This window comes from Choloepus didactylus, chromosome 16, assembly GCF_015220235.1.
Source record: "Choloepus didactylus isolate mChoDid1 chromosome 16, mChoDid1.pri, whole genome shotgun sequence".
In the NCBI taxonomy this organism is placed as follows: Eukaryota; Metazoa; Chordata; class Mammalia; order Pilosa; family Megalonychidae; genus Choloepus; species Choloepus didactylus.
The window spans coordinates 31,838,140-31,862,666 of NC_051322.1; the positions used below are offsets into that span (position 1 = coordinate 31,838,140).

The 24,527-nt window shown below is 48.1% G+C and overlaps 1 protein-coding gene across 4 annotated transcripts in view; it reads right to left on the minus strand.

Moving 5' to 3' along the window:
* The window catches only part of CTIF (cap binding complex dependent translation initiation factor), a 320,346-nt gene that overhangs the window by 29,389 nt on the left and 266,430 nt on the right, over positions 1–24,527 (minus strand). For all 4 annotated transcript variants that reach the window (XM_037805811.1, XM_037805810.1, XM_037805809.1 and 1 more), the window contains one exon: positions 15,690–15,845. In XM_037805811.1, coding sequence (XP_037661739.1) covers positions 15,690–15,845 — 156 coding nt within the window. The remainder of the gene's footprint in view (positions 1–15,689; positions 15,846–24,527) is intronic.

The window sequence follows — 24,527 nt, forward strand, 5'->3', positions numbered from 1 at the left end:
CCTAGCCATAGCTTACTTTTGCCCATCTTAAACCTTTCAGGTGTCAAAATTTGAAGGAAACATGCTGACCCTGCCCTGTGGCTCCCTCCGAGGCCCCCTCGTTCACCAGGGGCACCCTGAGAGCCCCACGTGCTCAGGTCTGCTCTCCGCAGGGTTTTCCTATGTAGCACATAATCTGATTCTGGGAATTGGCAGCACAGCTGTGCCAGTCATAATTCTTAGGGCTGAGGAAATGGAAATTCAGATCTGAATGATCCCCAACGTGCCCAAGGCCATACATTGGGGCCAGGGAGCTGATTTCCAAATCCAGGAATCTGTCTCAATATTTTGATGCTCTTACATGCATTGTGTTTACAGGTCTGTGACTTTTAACTATTTTTGGGAACATGGACCCCTTTGAGGATCTGGTAAAAGCTCTGGCACCTCTCCCAGAAAAATGCGTATCTACCCAGGTTCACAGACATTGTCATACAATTTCAGTGGGTTCCCAGCTCCTGAAGGCCACCCATGGGCCACAGTTACAAACCTCTGACATGGGCCTTACGACCCCAATCTAAATCATTGGAAATGTCACAAGAGCATGTGCCAGTGATGGCCTCTGTAAGGACATCGACACAACCACGGGTCTTGTGTGTCGGCCAGAAGGATCATGTGGACTTTTTCTGCGTCTCTTTAGGCTACAGCCAGGTAGCTCCATGGTTAGGACATAAGGCCAGCACAGCCAGTAAAGACACCATGTAAGCTCTCTCCCATGTGCTGGACACTTGACAGATTTATCACTAATCCTCCCAGCAACCCTGCAGAGGTGGGGGCTGTTTCCCCATTTTACTGACGGACATGGAGGCTCAGCGAGGTTAAGCAGCTTGCCTCAGGTTTCAGCCAGTACCAACAGTGTGTGATTTGAAATAACATTAAGTCTGACTTCCAAGCTCTGTTCAGCCCATTTGTCTCTGCAGATCTCTGAACATGGCAGGGAGTTTCCCCAGAGAGCGCCATGGGCTGGCCAGCTGACTGACTGAGGACACCCTGACGGCTAGCGCTCGCGGGAAGTGACTCACTGGAGTCCTGCCATCTTTGAGACTGCAGAGGACACACACACACTTCCTGTGTGTCGTCTAGAGCCTTGGGCCATGTGAGCTGGCAGGGCAGATCTCTGAAGGCAGCTAGAGATAGAAAAACCAGTCAGCCCTGCATCCTGGGGTGCACATGTCAGAGCTATGTATATACACGACAAACCTCTGGGTCGCAGTTTTGTCCTCCGTAAAATGGGGCTGGGAGGCCAGACTAGATCAGTACCACTCAGTGAGTGTCCTCCACAGGCAGCACCCACCAGCAGCAAACTCTCCCCTACAGCAGCAGTTCTCAAACCTCAGTGTGCTTCAAAGTCACCTGCAGGGCTTGTTAACACATATTGCTGGGTCTGGCCCCAGAATTTCAGTAGGATTGGAGTGAGGCCCCAGAATTTGCACTTATGACTCGGGGTGAGGGGAGGGATACAGAGACTGGAGGAGGGAAAGGAGGGGAGGGGAAGGAAAAAGGAGAGGGAGAGATGCCCTTGAGCAGGGATTCTTTCTGGGGAAGAAAAAGTGAGCTGTCAGGGGCTTTTGGAATCTGTGGGAGTCCCTAACTGGGTTGGGGCAGCAGTTGGAGCCTTACACAATCCCTCTGAGGGTTTTCTGGAAGGCCCCACTTGCCTGTATCAAAACTCAAAATTCCACTTCCAGAGCAGGGTACCTGGGAAGCCACCCAGGACAGGCTTCCGGGATGACTGCAGGCTTTAATGCAGTGGGCATTTCCTGGGGAGAAGGCTCATCTCTTGCACCACCTTCTCAGAGGGCTCAGTCACTGACCCTACCCTTCCAAAAAACCCAGCACAGTTTTATCCTTTGGGGCACACATTTTTCTCTTCCCACTTCTCCTGGAATCGTAACACCTTGTACACCCAGTCTAGGAAAGGGGGAGGTTATTGAGGGCTGGGGCAGATCCCAGGGGAGACCTAAGTGTCTGAGGGGGTTGGAGGAGGGGACATGCAGAAGTGGGGGAGATGGTTAGAAAGAGGAAACGGTGACTGCAGGAAACAAAGGGCCTCTTCCCGGCTCCTCACACCCCCTAATCCATCTCTCTCCTGCAGCAAGAGGCTAAAGGCTCCGAGCCCACAGGGCCTGGGGCAGCCACCCTCAGCAACTGGCACCTCCTATCCCCAAGACCCCACGGGGCCTCCCGCCTGCGGTGTTCCCTGAGCAAGTCTCAACTCTGGTCATGGGATTCCAGGTATTTTCCCAGCCAGCCCCACCTCATCTAATTGCTTTCCAGTCAGCTAATCCCTGGCCCACGCCCTCAGCTCCAGCCAGGCAAGCCATCTCAGTGTGGCCAGCAGCAGCTTCTGAGACTTCCCATGGCCCGCGTCCAAGCCTGGGGCAGCCTCTCGACTCCCCTTGCCCAAACCACATCCTCCTTGCCCTTCCCCACACCCTCAGAATGCGTCTCCAAAGTCTCCTCTGACTAACAGTCCCAAACCGAGCAGTGCATGTCCAGTCCAGACGGACAAAAAGCGGACTAAATCGTTCCCTCAGCCCTGTACTCCCAACCACTGGTCACATCCCGGCTATCAGGAAAGAACAATTAGCAAAAAGTGGAGTTGTACCCACTGTTCAATTCCCAGAGCTAATTGTTTCAAGCAGGGCTTCTGCCTTAATTAAGGGATAATTAGTTACTGAATGTGTGTTTGCATTTCCTAAGTCTGGCTTTTAACTCTGGGAAGCCAGATTCAGCAAATACTTTTATGTTTCAATACCTCTGAGTAAGGGAGGAGGTCTTAATTACAGAAATGGTAGTCCCGAGAACAACGTGTAATCAGAAGGGCAATGAAAGGATGAGCTAATTGTGCCTTCTATGCGTCGGGCCACGACTTCTGTTTTGCCCTGGTGAGGCGGAGCTGGAAGCTGCCTGCCCCTGCCCAGCAAAGCTCCTTCCTGTCTGCGGATTCTGTTCTTATCCCTGTCACATTGTCCACTGCCCCGACCCTGCCATGTCCTTTTTTTTCTTATTTCTTACCTTTTCTGTCCCTTCTTTCACTCTTCCCACCTTTTTGCCTTTTGCAGACCCTGCCAGGGAGCTCCAGCCAACCACCCACTACCGCCTAGCACACTGGCTGTGGGCTTTAGGGCTTTAGTTTCCCCTGCTCTCCCTTACTGCTGGGTGCTCAGAGAGAACACCTATTAAAAATGCTTTTGAAACTCTGGAGACCCAGAATTCTTCCAAAAGTTGGAGGATTCCAGAAGTTAGACTCTAGACTTGTGCTGTCCAGGACAATAACCACCAGCCATATGTGGCTCTTCAGCACTGGAAATGTGGTAGTCCAAATTGAGAGGTGATGTAAGTGTAAAAAAATGTCTCATTGAGGATCATAGACCTAAATATAAGAGCCAGAACTATCAAGCTCCTAGAGGAAACACAGGACAGTATCTTCAGGACCTTGTGTTAGGCAATGGTTTCTTAGACTTAATACCCCAAGCTCAGGCAACAAAAGGAAAAACAGACAAGTGGGACTTCGTCAAAATTAAAAACTTTTGCAAACCAGAGGGCTTTGTCATGAAAGTAAAACGACAACCTACAGAATGTGAGAAAATATTTGAAAACCACATACCCAAAAAGAGTTTACTATCCAGAATATATAAAGAAATGCTTTAACTCAACAACAAAAAGACAACCTGATTTAAAAATGGGCAAAAGACTTGAATAGACGTCTCCAAAGAAGATATACAAATGGCCAAAAAGCACATGAAAAAATGCTCAACATCATTAGCCATTAGGGAAATGCAAATTAAAACCATAATGAGATACTATTTCAGACCCACTAGAATGGCTACTATTTAAAAAAAAATGTAACATTACAAGTGTTGGAGAGGATATGGAGAAATAGAAACACTCATTCACTGCTGATGGGAATGTAAAATAGTGCAGCTGCAGTGGAAGACAATTTGTTGATTCCTCTGAATTACCAAATGACCTGGCAATCTCATTTCTAGTTATATACTCCAAAGAACTGAAAGCAGAGACTTGAACAGATATTTGCACACCAATGTTCATAGCAGCATTATTCACAATTACCAAAAGATGGAAGCAATGCAAGTGTTCATCAACCAATGAATGAGTAAACAAAATGTGGTATTATACATATGATGGAATATCATTCAGCTGTAAAAAGGAATGAATGCAACTGCGTGAATGAACCTTGAACACATCACAAAAGGACAAATATTGTATGATCTCACTGATGTGAAATAATTAGAATAAGTAAACTCAAAGAGCCAAAATCTACAATGTAAGTTGCCAGGGGATGGGGATGGGGATAGGAAATAGGGAATTGAGGCTTAAAATGTACAGTTTCCATTGGGAACAATGGAAATGTTTTGATAATGGACAGTGGTAATGGTAATACAACATTAGCACTGAATTATATATCTGAATGTGGTTAAAAGGGGAAATGTTAGGTGGTATATGGGTACTAGAATAACAATTTTTAAAACTGTCTCACTGATAATGCTGTTTTTTTTAATATTGAGTCCCTGCTGAAATCATAACTATTTGGATATATTGAGTTGCAGAAAGTATAGTATTGACATTAATTTTACCTGTTCCTTTTTCCTTTTTTAAAATCTGGCCACCAGAAAATTAAAAATTACAAAACGCAACTCACGTTATTTGCCACTGGACACGTTTCATAGTGTTTGCTGTGAGTGTTTGCTGTAATTATTAAGGGCTAAGAGGTTTCTGTCATCCCCCAGGTTTGTGACTGTGTGGGGCATCCTCTCCCACCCATTCCATTCTCCCCTGCACCCCCTGGGCTGTGCTCTGGCTTCATTCCTGACCCTCGCCGCTTCTCTTGCTCCCTATACCTCCTACTTCCCCACTCTCGTCCCCATGGGGTGGCAGGAGAGGAAGGCCCTGCTACTCCCCTGCATCTCCAGCCACCCACCCCATCCCTTGGCAGCCGGCACAGCACACAGCGGGCTTCTTCACGAACTTGCCATGGGCTCGCAACCTGCCAGGCTTTGCCAGGAGCCCACTCTTACTTCTGATCATTGCAGCTCGTGGGATTCTGAGACAGACGAATTAAATGCCCTGTGAAGTCTGACAGACTTCGGGCCAGAAAGCCAGGAAGACTCGTGCCACCCTTAACCGAGCGTAAGACGGGACAGGATACAGTCTGCGTCACCGGGCCGGGAGCGGTTTCCTCGCGGGTTCACTCCCAGCGGACGGCGTCTTTTGAGTTTGATTTGGCGGGGAGTTGGGAGGCAAGGATGTCCCAGAGCATGTCTCTTCCCCTCTGCCATCTTGAGCTCATCCCCGGGGACCACCGCCCCCAGCCCAGGCCCACCCCGCTCGCTCACCCTATCTCTTCCAGGATTCTGGATTTAACCTCCTCTGGGACCTCTTCCAGGAGTAACTGTAGAAGGGCTGGCTATTGTCTCCTGCCTCGCTCAGTCTAGACACTGTATTTCATTAATTTATTCTGCAAGTACCCACGGCATGCCAGGCACTGCTCTAGGCACTGGGGATATAGTTGCAGACAGAACAGACAAATTCCCTGCCTGTCCAGAGTTTCCCTTCTAGTTGGGGAGACAGAAAACAATCAGATTCACAAAGTTATAAGGTAGAGACAGATACCATAGCGGCTAAGAAAAAGAAAGGTGGTGGGTGGGGTGGGCGTAGCCCCGGAGGCCCCTCTGAGAAGGGGCACCTTGAAGGACCCCCAGAAGGAGGGAGGGGCGTTCTCGGCAGAGGGGACCATGAGGACCAAGGCCTGAGACTTAAGTAACCCTGTTCCTTTACATTTTTTCTCATTGAGAAGCACTTAAATTTATACAATCTCCTTTTCTCATATCTTCGTTTTTTGTTTGTGTGGTGTCCACCACACAGGGAGCTACAGAGTCTCCAAATCTGGATGGAGCAAATCTACCAAGTTACGTACGTTTACTCCTCATCCCGACAAGAATCCCGAGGGCCCGAGAGGGCAAATGCCCGAGTCTGTCTGGCTCTGAAGTCTGCCTTCATTCCCCAGCACCACACTCTTCCCGGCTACAAGAAAGGGCTGGTTCTGGTGGCTTCTTACAGGGCCTGGCCCAGGCCACCTGGAACCTAACGATTCGTGCTGGTGGGAAATGACGAAGGAGCAGCCAATTGGGAACCAGATTCCAACTAGGTTTTGAGATGGCAGCAAAGAGGAGAAAAGCGGTTCCTATCTGTGTCTGGCCCTGACATGTAAATAAGTGCTGCCTAAACGTTCTTTACATCTGCCAGTGGGAAGAGCAGTGAAAGGGGTGTAATCAACTGCTCAGTTTAAACGGTAGGTCCTGACAAGGACTGGAGCAAGTTAAAGAAAACGACCAGCATGGGAGATGGAGAGAGTTGGATGTGCTCCGTGAGATGGAGAGAGTTGGGTGTGCTCCGTGTTCTGAGGAGCTCTCACCTCACGCTAAGCACGGTTTCCGCGCCTTCCCTCCCCACTAGACAGCATGCTGTTCTCCCGAGGCAGCCGCCTTGGCCCCCAAATTGCTGGATGCAGGGGTACTGGATGCACGACGGCTGGGCAGGGCCTGGACTGGGGATGAGGGAGGAGGACAGGCCGTGGGGAGGCACTGGAGTGGGGGGCAGGGAGGGGGCCAGGCTGGGATGCAGTGTGGCCACATACACCCCAGCTGTGGGTGGGGACCAAGCAAACTGTTTTTTCTGTTTTGTTTTTGACCTGAGGGTTATTTGAAGATACCAATGGCTATTTTTTACCCCCACAGGGCACGGTTTCTTTTCCTCTCTCTTTCTCCCGCCAGAAAGTGCCCCAGGCTGTCTCCCCTGTGCTCCAAGTTTGCTGAGTAGACTCTGCCATCAGCTTACTGGGACACGGCTGCTCCTGTAAGCCTCATCCCCCAATCCCAGTGTGTGTGTGTTTAACCCAAAGGATTCAAAAATCTAAAAAGATGCATCTGTATATGTGTATGTAATCTTGTACACACAATACAATTTTATCCTCTTCAGTGCATTTCAGAATATTCAACACTTAAAAAAAAAATCTGCACCCCCACCCCCGCCCAGGCCTTCAACTCCCCCCCCCCGCCCCCGGGCTGTTTGCAGCGCGGCTCTGCAGAAAGCAGGGGCCTCTTGAAGTTCAGACATTAATTACCGAGTTAGAATATTTTTCAAAATTACAAGGCATGGCCCCAGGAGATAAGAGGAAGGAGGAGGAGAGCGCAGAGGGGGAGGGAGGCGGGGAGGGCAAATCCGCCTAGGGCCGGGAGGCGGGGCTGGAGGCCGGCGCGGGAGGCGCCCCCGCCCCCGGGAAGAGCTCCTCCCAACCCCGCTAGGCCGGGCGCCCCCTGCAGGGCGCGCGGAGGTGAGGGCGCTCTCGGGCCCCGCGCAGGGCTGCCGTCTAAGGGGTTGTCTGTGGGGAGGGGAGAGACGGGGCTGAAGGCACGCAGGATTTTCCTTTTTGGGCCTGAGCAGAAAAGTTTGGGCAACTCCACCTCTTGCTTTCCTACCTGCGGCCCTACACCTAGAATTCCCGGTACAAAGTGGTTAAGTTAATTGCTATTGTTTTCAACCAAGGGGAGATGAACTTGAGAGGGAGCTAAGGAGCCCCTGGGAGGGCAAATGGAGGGACTGCAGTTCATTGGGGATTCGGCAGTTCCTTCTAACTTTTACCAATGCCAAACATTTGATGTTTTTTTAAGGAAAAAAAAACGGCTTCAATCTATACATCCTTTACAAGACTAGTTAATTCTCAAGTGAGCCACATCCTTTCTGAATCTCTGTATTCTGGAGAAAATGCACTACCGCCTTCCAAACGAGAATTAAAGAGCCGTCTGCCCGAAGCCATGTTGAGATCGGTTTGGAAATCTCTTGAGTTTTAAGACTGTTTAAAAACGGTTCTGGCTTGGGGACTGGTTTCCCTTTGGAAACCAGTGTCTGGTGGAAGCTGGTATTTTTATAACTCAAGGCTCTCTATCAGATCCTGTGTTCCTGTGGTTGCTAAGGGAAACACTGGCTTCGAATTTCACATTTCAATTTGCCAAGCCTGGCTAAGGAAGCAGAGCAGTTAAGGATGGGGGTTGGGGAGAGGGTCTGGGAGAGGTGGGGGTGGGGGGCCTGAGTTTTGTTCCGAGGAGGACAGGGATCCCAGGCACCATCTGTTGGGGCTGCCTTAGTGTAGGGGGGTGAGGGTGAGGTGGGGGCGAGCAGGTCCGCAGCATCCCACCATTGGGGAACTTCTCTGCCTCTGCCACGTGAAAGAGGGGAAGGAAAGCTCTGGAGGGAACAAAACTGGTGGGGAGTTATTTTGGCGGTGGTTACAGGAATGTTTGCTTAAGCTGGGGTATTCATAGCGGCAGCTGCTGGACCTGGAGGGACTCAGATGCTAAACCAGGGCCCAGGGGCTGTGTACCTGCCCCAAGAAGTCTACAGTCTGGGAGGGACATTCCAGGCAGGGTCTGTGCCTAAGATTAGGGCTGGAATAAACTGTTCATGAGAAAAATCATGAGATTTTTCGAGCTTCATTCTAGCCCTTCACTTTCCGCTTAACGTTTTTGTTGAACTGTTACGGTAAGAAAAAAATTAGACAATGAGTTGAGGAGTCGTTCGTTCTCTGCTAAGACACCCCTCTGGAGCAGATCTATTTGTCTCATCTGACTTCTGCTCTCCCACAATACCCCTTCCCACTCCCAGGCCTTATTTTTTTATCACAGTTCTACTGAGTTACCCATAGGTCTGTCTACCTAGGGAGTGCCCAGATTTATTTGACTTTGTAATCTCAGCACGTGTCTAGAAGACTTTTCAGTTCAATATGAATAGCATTTTTTTCATGTTTGTTGAATGAATAAACTGAACTCTCTTTTATGCCTTCCATGGTATTGCTCTCTAGCTTAAAAACTTTCAGAGATTCTCAGTGTCATCCTGCATTCACCAAATGTCTCTTCCTGGAGTCAGAGCCCACTCATAACTCACCCACCAGCTCTCTCTTTACCAGGCTGTTACAGACTGGCCATGTTCATTTCAGCTCCTGTGCCTTGGCCCAACCTCTTCTTCCTGGAAGCCTTTCCCTTTCCCCCAATGCCTGTCCAAAGCCCACTTCCCCTTAAGCTTTAGCTCAGGGTCAAACCCTGCCAGGAGCATACCCTTCACCCCCCAGCAGCAACCCACAGCCTGGGAACCCCCTCTATATGCATCCAGCACACAATCCATCGTAAGTGTTCATGTCTGTTTTATTTCTGTGGAGGGGGTGGTCAAGTGGATTGTAAACTCCTCCTTGGGGAGCATCCCAACTTAGACTTCCTCCTTCTAGTACTACTAGGAAACTTTGCAGTCCAGTAAGAAAGTAGCATTGTCTCAAATCAAATCACTGCTATTGAATGAGCACAGAGTCCTGTGCAAAATGCCTCTGGATACCAATGAAAGATGGATATGATTTAAAAGCAGCCAAGAAGAGGTCATAAGGCACTAAGACAACCATCTAGCAAAAGACACGTCCAGAACACAGGTGCCAATAGCCCCGAGTAGACACTGGTTCTACATCACAGGAGGGGGAAATCTGGGTGGGCTGGGTTGACGGGGGAAGAGTTCCTGGAGGAGATGGGCAGTGAGCCAGGCCTTGAAGGTGGGCAAGAGTCCGGCAGCAAGGAAGAGAGAGGGTGGGCTCCAGGCTGGAGGAGTGCCAGAGGCCTTTGGTGGAAATGTAATTGGAGCATTTGGCTGGAGCCATAGAGGGCTGATGAGAGGTTCCCCGGGAAAGGCAGGGTTGAGTTTGATTGTGGGGAGCCTGGGATGCCCAGTTGAGGAGAACAGACCTTATGGGGCTGCCTCTGATGTAACACTTTTCTGAGCATTGCCTGCAACACAGGGGGCACTGAACAGTAGTACACAATATGACAGCTTCCTGATGGCAGTCACGGGCCACTTGCTATAAACTAACATCGCTTACGGTAAGCTTAGAAACAAGCCTACAGGGGGAGTATGTTCCTGCACTACAGTTAAGGAAACTGAGGTTTGGAGAGATTAAAGAATTAGATTAAAGCCCCACAGCTAGTAAGTGGGAGAGCTGGAATTTAAACTCAGGTCTCTCTGGTTGTTAGGGCTGTGCCCTTCCCACAGGGTTCCTTGGCTTGCCAATGAATACTCACTAGAAGCCCCAAGAAGAGATGGTTCTGCCTTATGTAACCTTGGCTGCACACCGCAATCATAAGGAGCTTAAGTAGCTTTTTACAATTTTTTTATCAGACCCATCACCAGAAAGTTTGATTTAACTGGTTGAAGGAGGCATCTGGGAATTTGTAATTTTTTAAAAGCTCTCCAAGGTGCAGGGTAGAAGCCCTGAGCTGCATGGAGGACAATTTCTCATGCTCCTTGTCTGAGTCCCTCGCTGCCACTGGGCAGTTGCCTTGGCCTCTTCTGGCCAAAGTGGACCCTGCCCTGTCCCTAGGTGGGCAGCCAAATGCAGCTCCCTCTCCAGCTTCCTGGGAAAGGAGGAATGGTCCCTCTGAAGAATGTTCTGCTTGACTCTGTTAGCCCTGCAAAATAGCAGAGGATCTCCACCCACACCCACTTCATCTCGGCCTTTTCCGAGGTCAGATTTCCCCCGGAGCCAAAACAATGTGAGCAATTGAATGCACGCTCACGCAAAAATTTTAAAAAGTGGCTCTCTCCCTGTTGCACGGAGCAATTTCATTTCCTGAGAAGCCTGACTTGCTGACCTGTGTTCTCCTGGAGCCAGCGCCCGCCGGCCCTCCAGGAGCCCAGTCAGCTCTTACCCCAGCGGGATGCCGCCTGCCCCCTCCCCGCCCTGCCCCTGGAAAGTGCCTGGAGGGGCCGCTGGGGTTTCTGGAGCCTGGAGGGAAGGACAGGCAATCAGGGGAGAGGCTGGTGGGAGTCAGAAGGGGGAGCGGAAGGATGAGGGATTCCTGACCTACACTCCCTCCCTTCCTCTTTAACCCCACTCTGGCTGCCGGAGAGGAGGGTGGGCAATATGGGGAAGGGTGGGCTGGGAGTGGAGAGATGGGAGGTGGGATGTGCAGGGGAGGGCGCCAGGAGGATGAGAGGAAGTGGAGAAAGCAGGGCAGCAAGGGGAAAGTCTGCTCCATGGTGAAAGGTGCGAAGAGGTTAACAGAGCCTCCAGCATCCCCTGCCAGAGGAATTTTCAGGGAAGCTCTGGAAGGGGCCCAGAAAGAAGCATTCAGTGACTGCCCAAAGTTGCTTAGCACAAACACCGCTGGGTCACAGAATTGATACGAGTGGAGGAGGCAGAGGGCTGCGAGATCAGAAAACGGGGTGTGGAGGGGGTGGGAGGGGCAGGAATGCTGGAGGAGCCAGACCCAGAGCCTGGCAGGTGGATCTCAGGAGATGGGGTGATGGTGACCCCCTGAGCTCAGGTCACAAACATGAATTGCACAGCCCCTGGGGGCGGACCCCTCACACGCAGTCCAGCTGAGGACCTGGGCAGGACGAGGGTGTCCTCTGAAAGCGACGAACTGGAGCCTGAGGGCCGGACCAACACTTTTCAAGCACTTTGAAAACCATCTTGGCAGAAACCATTTGCTCTTAAACAATAAATGGGCTCACTGAAAATTATTCCTATCCATCCCTCCAAGAAGGATCTCTGATTGGCGTGCTATTTGAGGCAAAACGGAATCAATTCTGTGAATGTCCGTTGGGCCCCCGCCGTGAAGCAGGTGCAAGGGTAGGGACCAAGGACATGCTCTGCCCACAAGGCCAGATGCGGATTCAAATCTTGACTCTGCTACCTTCTGGCTGCATGGCCGTGGACAAGTCACCTGACCTCCCTGCCCTCCTGGCCCCAGAGTTTTGTCTGAGTTAAAAGAGAAATGAACACATAACGTGCTGTGGGCAGTGCCGTCTAAAGGTGCCATTACTGTTACTAGATACAGGGCAGTGTGGGGAGGATGGAGGTGGGCAGGGCTGCAAGCAGGGGGTGCACTGCCCAACCTGTGCCCCACTGTGGGGCAGGGGGCTTCACAGAAGAGGGGACTCTGAGCCAGCCTGGAGGAGTGTCAGGCCAGGAGGAGGGAGACTTGGGGATGACCCTCAGGGTTGAGAAGGGTTAATTCACCTAGGTCGGGGTATAGAAGCAAATGCCCAGGTGGGCCAGGGTGGGGCGGGCCACAGAGAGCAGGGTATCCTCCTGGGCCCAGGAATGAAGGTGACCTCAGCGTCAGGGCCTGGGGCTGGGGGCCACTTTGTAGCTTCTCCTTATGCTTGTTTTAAACTCAACTCTTCACCCCAAAATGGCCAGTGCGTTTGAGTTTGACTCAGAGTCAGCAAGGAAGGGGGTGTCGTGGGGGTGGTAGGATGGCAAGGGGGGGGTCAAAGCGGGATGGAGTGGGTGGCACAGTGTGCTGGGGCTGCTGCCTGGCCTGCAGGAGGGGCGCTCTGGACCCCTGTGAGGACCTGGAAGGGGCAGGAGGGCTGTGGAGTCCAGCTGGGGCCAGCTCGGTTTGGAGGGGTCTGGGGCCTGACCTGGGATGGGTCTGGTGGGCAGCTGGAAATGTGGGCCTGGGGGTGGTTCTGAGATTCAGGAGGATCCCAGGGCAGAGAGGGAATTGTAAATTTGTAATCAGCTGTCTGCATGGCCCTAGGAAAAAGCTTCAACTTTCCAGCATGGAGAGAGGCAATAGCAGTGTCTTTGGCTTCTAGAAACTGCCAAGAGCTAGCTTGACCTGCTCTGGAGAAGTTAGTCAGGACTGGGTGTGAGTGTGTACATGTGATAAAGCAGGAGAGGCAGCAACTGACTAAAAATTCCAGGGTCTCAGGAGCTGGGAAAGCTCTCCAAAGGGATTCATAAGATCGCTAGGGTCCTCTTCTATATTCCCGTCTTTTCTCGGGACCCCATTTTAGGGCAGCTGTGTTCTGTACTGGAAAGAGCCCTGGATCAGGAGTTCAGGAATTCTGGATCAGCCCTAGCATGGACCCACTGTGTGTCCCTGGGAACTCCATGTGGTCAGCACATCTTCATGCCTTGTCACCCTCCCCAAACCTCTGCAGAGAAAACAGTGAGACTGCAAATCTCCTTTTGCAGTTGAGAAAACCAAAGGTCAGAGTGGTTAAACTCTCCCAACATCACTTGGCTGAAAATGGTGGAGCTGGGGTTTGAACCCAGGCAGAAGCCTGGCCTGGGAATGATTCTCTTTAGCCACCTCACCCTGTGGCCTCAGGCTTGTGGCTGGGCACCCTAGGTCTATGCTTCCTTCTTTTACAAAAAAGACACAGATGATTTACTTACCCTCTAAGTTTACCATGAGCCTTGAAAAGTTTAATGCATTAAACAAGTGTGCACTGGGGGGAAGCTCTTTGTTTCTTGTCAGACTTCCTGGCATCTTTGGATCTCACACCAGAGAGTTTGCACTATCTCAGGCGGTGTTAGAAATGTCCCAGCAGCCAGGGCCAGTGCTCAGCTATCGCCCTGCTTCCTGCTAGCGGAGCAGGTGACAGCAACACCAGGAGGTGTCCCGATCACGGAAAGTGAACATGTTGGGGCAATTCAGGTCACTGCCCTAGAACAGTCTTGTGGGAGGTTGTCAGGGGGCGCAGGGCAATAGCAGGCAGGGACGGGAGGACCCCAGAGGCCATCTGGGCCAGCCCCCTGCCTCCAAGAGGGCTGCCATAGAATCATCCCAGAGGCATAAAAAAAGGCAAAGCCGGCCTTAAGACACCTTGAGAGAGAAGTAAAGTTGGGAGAGGCTATTGTCTGAATCTATGAAGAGTCTGAATTCAGGAGCCTTTGTTAAGAAACCTAGTTTGGCTGTGCAGAGTGGCAGAGGTGTTCGGGTTTTCCAAGTGCCCGAGATGGGCCTGTGGCCTCTGCTTGGTGAGCACCCAGGCGTTCTGGAATGAGCATGCCATTTTCTCATAAACGGGTGCTTCAAAAATACTTTAAAATGCACCTCTCCCTCCTCGTAAATTGCTCTGTTATCTCCTTGCTTACAAAAACACAAAAATGTCCCTAGTCCCCACCCCATCCCCTTAAGCCAAAAACTTTCCTTTCTCTGCTGCCTTTATATGAAAACTTCTCCGTAAGACTCATCCACACACACACACACACACACACACACACACACACACACACACACACACACGTCCTCACCTCCATTAACTCCTCGCTGCATTCCAGTTTGGCTTCAGGGCTTCCTCCACTGAAACCACGGTCTGCAGACACACACACACACACACACACACACACACACACACACAGACGTACACACACACACACACACACACACACACACAGACGTCCTCACCTCCATTAACTCCTCGCTGCATTCCAGTTTGGCTTCAGGGCTTCCTCCACTGAAACCACGGTCTGCAGACACACACACACACACACACACACACACACACACACACACACACGTCCTCACCTCCATTAACTCCTCGCTGCATTCCAGTTTGGCTTCAGGGCTTCCTCCACTGAAACCACGGTCTGCAGGGACCTCCCTGTTGCCAAATCCAGGATGCTTCTCTGTCCTGCTCCTTTTTAGCACTTAGCTGCATTCCCCAGAGGCTGCCACTCCTGCATCCTGGTACCCACTGCAGAGGGCTGCTGAGGACGGGAGGGGGGTGCTACCTGTGGGGTGAGGCTGGCATAGGCCCTCGCTGAAGGTCCACTGTGATGCTTCTCAAATGCTCTCTTCGAGCCTTCTCCTCAAGCCTTCTCCCAGAGCCTTCTTCTCAGAGCCTTCTTGGAGCCTTGAGCCTCCTGCCTCCTTGGCCACTCTCCCCCAGCCTCCTCAGCTGGCTCCTCTCCTCTCCTGCATCTACTCCCTCTCCCCTGGCGATTTCATCCATTCCTCAGCCCTTCACACCAGGTACATGCCGACATTTCAGCCACTTTGGACATTTCAGTTGCACGCCTCCAGTGTTGACCTTTCCAGGATCTCTCGATACTTCCACCTAAGCACCACGGGGCAGCTCCAACAGGCCACTCAGATGTACCGTGCTGAAAACCGACACCCGACTTTCACCCCACTCTATCTGTTTCTCTTCCAGTGTTCCCCAGCCTGGAAAATAATGCCACCAGGGGAGCCCGCATCACGTCTTCCCTTCCCCACATCTCTATGCAAGTCCCATTGGTTCTAACCCAAACATATAACTAGAATCCAAACACTCCTGCCTCTCCTCACTGTCCCAGCTCTACTTTGAGCCACCACCCTCTCATCAGATGACCCCTGGACCAAGAGCCTCCTCGCTGGGCACCCAGCATCCACCTCTGTCCCCTTCCCATCCTGGCCCTCAAGAGCAGCCAGAGTGACCCTGGCAGGGCAAGCACTCCACTGTGTTCTTGCTTTATAAAAGTGTTTGGTTAATCTTGTTTATTTCTTTTTCAGGTGAAATGTAGAAGAAAATATGTTTGTTTTTAAAGAAATAATTCAATGAAAAAGCAACTTAATCCAAAGATTCATTCAAATGATACTGGTGGCCTCCTCTCTGCAGTCGAGTTCCCACTTAGGAATCACTGAAGTCTGAGTCAACAATACTTTCCTTTTGGGGGAATGCAATAAACAAAAACCTTGCTTTGGGAAACAGAAGCCTCGGGGAGTTGCACCTCTCCCCAGGGAAGGGCTGACCACTGACCGCTTGCCAAGTGACTGCGCCCCGGCGTGGCCTGGCGTGCCGGAGCTCCCGGCTCTTACCTCCCTGAGGCAGGTGTAGATGGGGCACACGAGCACGCGGAAGGGCTCGCCGGTGCTGCTGCGCATGGTGCCGAAGACCTCGCACAGGAACGTGATGAAGCCCAGCCAGCGCTCCACGTCCTGCCGCTGCAGCTCCACCCGTGCCGTGAAGTCCTTCTGCGGAGGCACAGAGACCGGGTCAGCTCGCCGGGGAGGGGAGGGCCGTGCCACCCATGTCAGGGGTACAGGCAAACCCCAGGTTTTAAATGGGGCCGGGCCTGGGGGGACCTGTGGTGGAAGCATGAGTGCCATGGGCTCACCTGTGGCCACAAGTGTCCCCAGATCCAGGGCACAGCTGCCCCTCCTTTGGGCATTGCCCAGACCTGCTGGAGGTTGCCTTTCTTAGCGGGGCCCCTCATCCTCAGCTCACTGACCACAATGCTGAGGTGGGGTGGGGTGGGTGGGGAGATGATACCATTCCCAGACCTACTCCTGCACCCAGTTCAACTCCCTGTGGTCAAACTGCCTCCTCTTGATGCCCCCCAAATCATGCCCTTCACTCAGAGAGGGTAACCAAAGCATAGCCCCACAGCATGGTCAGAAATTAGAGGCTGAGCCCCATCTGGGCCCTAGCAGTGGGCTGGAGGCACAGCTATGGCCTCTGCCTGCAAGGGGCCTGGACACCAGTAGGGAGATTGGAGGCATTCATTCATGCATTCACTCATTCTTCCTCCTTAGAAGTATTATTGCCACACTGTGTGCCATGCATGGCGCTAGGGGCTAGGATGAGACATGCTCACTCGTTACTGTGATCTAAGAGAGAGGCCTAAAAGCCATCAGAGGGTCTAAGACAGGGACAATGGGAGTGCAGAGGCAGGAGTTATTACTGCCAACTGGAAATCAGGCATATGAAAGAGGCTAGGATTCTGACACGGGAGCATGGGAGTATTTCAGGTGGAGAGAATGACAAGGGTGAAGGCCCAGGGAGGATGACACGGGCATTGGGAAACTAGCCTGGCTCCAGCTTCCATGAGGTAGAGAGGAAGAATCGGACACAGGGTTGGGGAAGAAGGTTGGGGCTTGGGAAAGACTCCTGAAAGCAGCTAAGGAGCTGGGTTTCAGGTGGCCGGGAGGGAAGGTTCTGAGGGGCATGATGTGCTACCATCATACCTGTGCTCTTTAGAAAGGTTAATATGGTGGATGTGTGGACACTAGGAAGGAGGCCCCTGCAGAAGTCCAGGCATAAAAACCTGATTTATCTGACAATTGAAAGACTCTGGGGCAGATTAGATTATGTCCAGAAATAATCACTCTTTTCTACAACCTCCACTAAAGTGAGCCTTTGGATTTGGCCATGTGACTTGCTTTGGCCAAGAGAACCAGGCAGAAGTGACGGGGTGCCAGTTCCCATTCTAGGCCTTCAGAGACCTCAAGTAGTTCTGCATCTTTCGTTATCATGAGAAGATCATCCTTGAGCTGACCTTGCAGTTCCAGGGGGAGGGTGAAAGGGATGTGGAGGAGGGCCCCATCCAAGACTAAGCCTAGAGCAGCCAACCGCTAACTAAATGTACACACATAACCTAAATAAATGCTTCCTGTTGTGTGGCACTGAGAATGTTGTGGTTGTTTGTTATGCAGCAATAGCTGCCTCCTATAGGATTGATAGAAGATGCACTGTCAATGTAACAGTACTTGCTAAGTGGTAGGTTGTAAGAGGTGATGGAAAAGGAAGACTCAAAGATCATGCCAAGATTCTGGGTCTGGGTGACTCTGCCACCAAAAGAAATAGAACATGTGAGGGAGCAGGTTGTAAAATATGACCCCGGCCATTCCCACAGCCCAGGACCACGCTCCACTGCTTATGGAGGCTGAGCACTCTCCTCAATGTCAGAATCTCAGAATCTCCAGAGGTGGAAGGCCCTTAGAAACCACTTGGTTTATGTCTATCCCTGTATGTGAAGAAAGTGTTATCTAGAGGGGTAGATGGGGCCTCACCCTTCTCAGCTGGCAAATCAGGGGTTGGATGAGAAGATCCCCAAGATCCCTCCAGTTTCAGCTTTTAATGAGGTGAGGTCACAGCTTATACCTATCAGAGTCTCATCAATTAGAAAATAAATATATATGTATATATATATAAAACAATAGCAGCGGCAGCTACAACCCGTGAGCTAGGCAGCGAGCCAAGGGCCTTAACTGCAAATCACATTTCACTGTCACGATGACCCTAGGAAGCAGGTCGTCTCATTGCCCCCACTTGACAGACGGCGAATCTGAGGCCAAAGAAGTTACGCAACTTGCCCATGGCTTGGTGGCAATGGCAGAGTTGGGATTTGAACCCAGGTTTGCCTGCTCTGGAGACCAAGCTTTTTTCTTTCCCTTTTCTTTCTGACAGCTGTTTTCAAATTGGCAAAGTAAAACATCAGAGCTCAAGCTCCTTGTCACTCTCCATGGCTGCTCTTCCACAAAGCCATTAGCCCAGACCGTTCCTAGGAAGTCCTCTTGTGCCCACAGAGCTCACAGGCTTCACACCAGAGCCCTCGGGCCTCCTGCGTTCCCATCACTTCCCACTCTCTACCTGGGAACAACCACCGTTTCTGTCCTTTGTCTCCCCCCACCCCACCCCCAGAGTCTGAGCAGGGTGGGGACCCTTGGGAGGTCCCCTGGGCTTAGACAGGGGCCCCTCCTGGGTGGGCGTCCAGCAGCGGTCAGTGGTTTTGCATCTCCTCCCTAGCACAGGGCCTGGAGCAGGCAGCCTCCCGGGGTATCTGTGAATGAATGAGGGGCTCTGCCTGCCACACAGAGCCTGCCAGGATCCCCAGAGGGCTGTCCTTGAAGACACACATCTTTTGGCAGCTCCGCCCTCATTAACCTCTCTTTATCCCAAAGTATCCTAAGTGCTCAGGGCAGGGGTGGGGTCAGGCATTACCATTTTCATTCATATTCAGGGGAAACAGGTAGGTGAGATTAAAAGGCTTGCCCAAGATCACACAGTACTAGAACTTGACAGAGAACAGAAGCCCCTTCCATTGCTCTCTGCTCTGGACTAAGTTTCTCTGTCCCGGTGGCACCCTGCAGTCACATGGGACAGTGTATAAAATACTGATGCTTGGACTCCACCCAAGACAGCCTGGTGTAATTGGTCAGGGCTGGGGCCTGGCACAGGTTAGTTCTGAAAGCTTCCCAGGTGATTCCAAGGTGCAATCATGGTTGAAAACCACCGCTTCAGGCCTTTATAAAGCGCCAACTTGGGAGTTAAAATGGTGGTCCTCCGTCAAGGCCCGACTTGACCTTTCCCCATGTCCCATAAAATACCCACGAAGACATACAGAAGAACAAAGCCCCACAACACTGAGAAGGAAGGTAACAGTGCACCAGCAGCCTCCTCACCAGAGCCGGGAGGTAGAACTATTAACTAAACCGCTGCTTCCAAGAAACTCTGGAGTTGCCCAGGGCAGCTGAGCTCCCGGATCCAGAAGAACAAAGGCGGGGGTGAGATGGGGAGGTAGCTTGAAGTGTCAGCCCCTTCCTGTCTGCCCCTGGCGGGTAGACAAAGAGTCTATAACCACTAGCGACCTCCCCTGCCCCCGTTCCCAGGCAGCCCCCTCCGCTCTGCTCTTCCGGTTGTTATTGGAGGTAAACGGTGGTGCCAGCGGAGAGGGAGGCCAGGCCAGGTTTTGCTGTGTCCCTAGAAGGTGGCACCATTGGTAAAGCCCTTTGTGGGGTAGAAAAGTCTTGGGGTGAGTGCATACCAGGGACTGGAGTTCTTAAAAACTGATTGCCTCTGATCAAAGAACTATAGCCTGATGAGGTAAAGACAGAAGATAAAACTGTTTAACTTAGCAAAAACTGGAGTGGACAATGATTGTGACTAAATGTACAAATATAAAACGGTTCTTGCATGTGGGAGAACAAATGAATGTCAACCATGCAGAGTGTTGGGAAGGGGATGGTATTGGGGGAAAAATATATATGATCAATAGTAACATTGTAATATGCTTCTATTAAATGTAACAAAGGCAATTAAAAAAAAAAACAAAAAACTACAGCCTGACTTAGTTTCCTCCTGATAATTAACCAATGGCATCAAGAGAGGATTCTGTTTTGGGCCAGGAAAGCTCAGTAGAAGACTGAAACCTGCTCAAAATTGGAAATTGGGTTTGGGGATGTGCATGTGAAGCCGCCCACCAGCTTTAGGGCTGTGAGGGAGGCTCTTCGACTGTTACCTCAGCAGACATTGAGTAATATAATTCCAGGGATGATCCACCAGACACAGCTTTCCTTGCTCAAGGGCAAGGAGGGGAGAAAAACAATGTGGTGTCAATGGGAAAAGCATACATAACAGAATAGGGGCGCATTATCTTGAAGAGGAAATGGAAATATATAATTCTGAAAATGTATAACTGCAATAAACCAAAAATAAACAAAAGGAAAAACCTAAATACAAAACATGTGAGCTTTAATGTCTGTAAGAAGAATGGCGGTGTGTGGATTCTGGGACAGGTGAGAAGGCATTCCAAGGAAGGGATCATGGTTAGCTAAACCCAACTTTAGGCTGAGATGAAGTCTGATGGGAACTGGGATTAGGAGAAAACCAACAGGAACTAAGAGTCCCACAGCAAAATGAAAATGTGGATTGGAGGCAGTAAAGGATAGAATGGATACTGTAGAAAAAGTAATACAGAAGACCAATGTGAAGAACATCCAGAAAGATGAAGACAAAGCAAAACAGGCAGAAAAAGGAAAGAAGAAAAAAGAATAAGAGTGGACATCTAACCTGTGAATTATAGAGGTTTTCAAAAAGGATACCAGAATACCTGGAACAAGGAGACCAGAGAGAAAAGGTTTCTTAAGCTGAAAAGCAACAACAACAACAACAAAAACCCAGTAGACTCTTCAGGTTAAAAGGGTACACTGTATTCCAGAGCCTCACCACTTATACTTAGCAGGGGAACTTTTTCTTTAACTTCAAGGAAAAGGAAAAAAAAAAAATCTTTGAAGGGAAAAACCAGGTTTCTTACAAAGGAACAAGAATTTGGTCAACCTTATACTTCTGCATTGATTTTGAAATTCAGAGACATTGAGGCAACATCTTCATAGGTTTGAGGGGAAAGAACAGACTCAGCTATGAATGAAAGCAAGAGAAAGACAACTCATAGAAATAAATGTTTAAAAAAGTCCCACTGCTATGCCTATGTTTTAAAAAATTAAAACTACTTGGATGCATGCACGATTTATAACAACTCTGAGGAAATCACAAAATAGAAAGGCCAGAAGTGAAAACTGACATCAGGTAGATGTAAGAAGTTAAGTCAAATATATAATTACAATTTTGGTTAGAAGATTGAATCCAAAGCCAGAAATCGTCCTTGAAAGAAATGATATTAAATTTTTAAGTGATTAAAATTTCATTATAGTAATGATTAAAGAATCCAAGATTAAATTACTGAAGACTGGTACACGCTGGTGGGAGGGGAACAGAAGAACATAAAACAAACAGAATTTCATAATTTAGACCATAAGGATTCATAGGGTATTGTTTCTTTCTCAAGTTTGGTAATCAGAGAAATATAAGTTAAAGTAGGCTTTAAAAAAATATTGAAAGTAAGCATTAGAAACAGATTATAGAAAATAAATGAATAAAATAATTGTAGGCAAATAAAAAGAAAATTAAAGCAATAATAAAATCAGAGTAGTTTTCAAGATAAAAATCATTAAGCTACTTTCACTCTAAGATCAGGAACAAGAAAAGGATGCCCATTGTCACCACTATTATTCAACATTGTACTGGAAGTTCTTGCCAGAGCAATTAGGCAAGAAAAGAAATAAAAGTCACAAAACTTGGAAAGGTAGAAGTAAAACTTCCTTATTTGCAGATGATATGATCCTATATACAGAAAATCCTGAAAAACCCACAACAAAGCTCCTAGATCTTATAAGTGAATTCAGCAAAGTGGCAGGGTATAAGATCAACACCCCCAAATCAGTAGTGTTTCTATATATAAGCAATGAACTGGAAGAAGAAATCAAGGGAAAAAAATCCATTCACAATAGCAACTAAAGGAATCAAATATCTAGGAATAAATCCAACCAAGGATGTAAAGAACTTGTACATAGAAAACATTGCTTAAAGAAATCAAGGAAGACCCAAATAAATGGAAGGACATTCTGTGTTCATGGATTGTAAGACTAAATATCATTAAAATGGCAATCCTACTCAAAGCAATTTATAGATTCAATGCAATCCCAACCAAAATTCCAACAACCTTCTTTACAGAAATGGAAAAGCCAATCATCAAATATACATGGAAGGGTAAGGGGCCCTGAATAGCTAAAGCCAAATTGCAAAAGTAGAATGATTTTGGAGGATTCACACTTCCACATCTTAAAACCTATTACAAAGCCACAGTAATCAAAACAGCATGTTATTGGCACAAGGACAGATATATACACCAATGGAAATGAATTGAGAGCTCAAAAATCAACCCTCATATTTATGGCCAAGTGATTTTTGACAAAGAGGTAAAGACCACTCAATTGGGAAAGAATAGTCTCTTCAACAAATGGTGCTGGGAAAACTGGATCTCCATTTGCCAAAAAAAGGAGGATCCCTACCTCACACCATATACAAAAACAACCATAAATGGATCAAAGACCTAAATATCAACAGCCATAACTATCAAACACCTAGAAGAAAATGTAGGAAAGCATTTTCAGGACCTTGTGTTAGGCAATGGTTTCTTAGACTTTACACCCAAAGCTCAAGGAACAAAAGAAAAAAGAGATAAATGGGACCTCATCAAAGTAAAAAACTTTTGTGCCTCAAAGGACTTTATCATGAAAGTAAAAGGACAGAATGGTAGAAAATATTTGGAAACCACATATTCAATAAAGGCTTAATATCCAGAATATATAAAGAAATCCTTCAACTTATCAACAAAAAGACAAACAACCCAATTTAAAAATGGGCAAAATACTTGAATAGTCATCTCTCCAAATAAGATATACAAATGGCTAGAAAATACACGAAAAGACGTTTAACATCATTAGCCATCAGGGAAATGCAAATCAAAACCATGATGAGATACCATTTCACACCCAATAGAATGGCTGCTATTAAAAAAACAGAATATAACAAATGTTGGAGAGAAAGAGGAGAAACAGGAACACACATTCATTGTGGGTGGCAGCGTAAATAGAGTAGCTGCTATGGAAGACAGTTTGGGGGTTCCTCAGAGAGCTAAGTATAGAACTGCCATATGACCTGGCAATCCCACTATTTGGTAAATACCTCAAAGAACTGAAAGTAGGGGCTCAAACAGATATTTGCACATTGATGTTCATAGTGGCATTATTCACAATTGCCAAAAGATGGAAGCAGTGCAAGTGTCCATCACCGGTGAATGGATAAATAATATGTGCTATATACATACAATGAGATACTATGAAGTTCCGATACATGTGACTGCATGGGTGAACCCCGAAGACACCATGTTGAGTGAAATAAGCCAGACGCAAAAGGATAAAAATTACGTGATCTCATAGATTTGAAATAATTAGAATAAGCAAACTTATAGAGACAAAATCTAGAATTTAGGTTACCAGGGGATGGGGTGGGGCTAAGGAATGGGAAATTACAGAGTTCCTATTTGGAATGGTGTAAATGTTTGGTAATGGATGGCGATGAGGGTAGCACAACATTATGAATACAATTAACAGCACTAAAATACATATCTGAATGTGATTAAAAGGGGACATGTTAGATTGTATATATGGTAACAAAAACAAAAACTCCATGGAATTATACTACACAAACAATGAACGCTAGGTTAAACCACGGACCTCAGTTAATAGTACAATTATAAAAATGTGCTATCACCAATTGTGACAGATGTTTCACACCAATGCAAGGTGCTGGTGGTGGGGTGGTGTATGGGAACCCCGTAATTCATGCATGATTGTTCTGTAAACCCACAACTTCTCTAATAAGGAAGAAAAAAGATACCTGAAAAAAGGTAAAAAAAAAAGTACGTAAGCTTAAAAAGTTATTTATATAAATAAAAATCTAATTTAGAATAAATAGGTATCAAAATATATACAGACTCAAAAATATAAAACAAAAGCCACTGGAAACATAAGAAAAACTGAAAGAAAGAATTATATTGGGAAATGAAACCACTAGCATTCTACTGCTGATTAAACAAAAAATAAATTACTTAGATGAGTTAAGTAATGTAATTAATAAGACAAAATTGACAGGAATCTCCCAGCAAGCAGTGATTCCACTATAAATTCCAAAACACAGAAATTGTACCAGCTACATACTGGGACCCAAAAATTACAACAATTAAAAGAATAGCAAATTATCTGGATATTTATAAGATACTTTCCTAAAGGAAGATAGAATAAAGATGTTATTAAATATATGATAATAGGTGATTTAGGAAATAAACTGTGAAACTTGTGGCATGTGCTCAAAGCCATACTGAGGGGTAAATTTATTGTCTTACCTATTTTGGCTATTAGAAAAAGGAATAAACTGTATCACCCTAACCTATGTTGTCCAACACAGAAGCCACTCGCCACATGTGGCTACTGAGCACTTGAAACGTAGGAACTGAGATGTGCCGTGAGTGTAAAAGACACACTGGTTTTTGAAGACTTAGCGCCGAAAAAAGAATGTAAAATGTCTCATATCTTAAAAATATTGATTACATGTTGAAATGTTGCATGTATTGGGTTAAGTAAAATATATGATTAAATTTAAAATTACCTACGTGGATTGCATTATATTTCTATCAGACAATGTGGATTTAAACATAACTCAAAGAATTAGAAAACCACCAACAACTAAGGAAATAT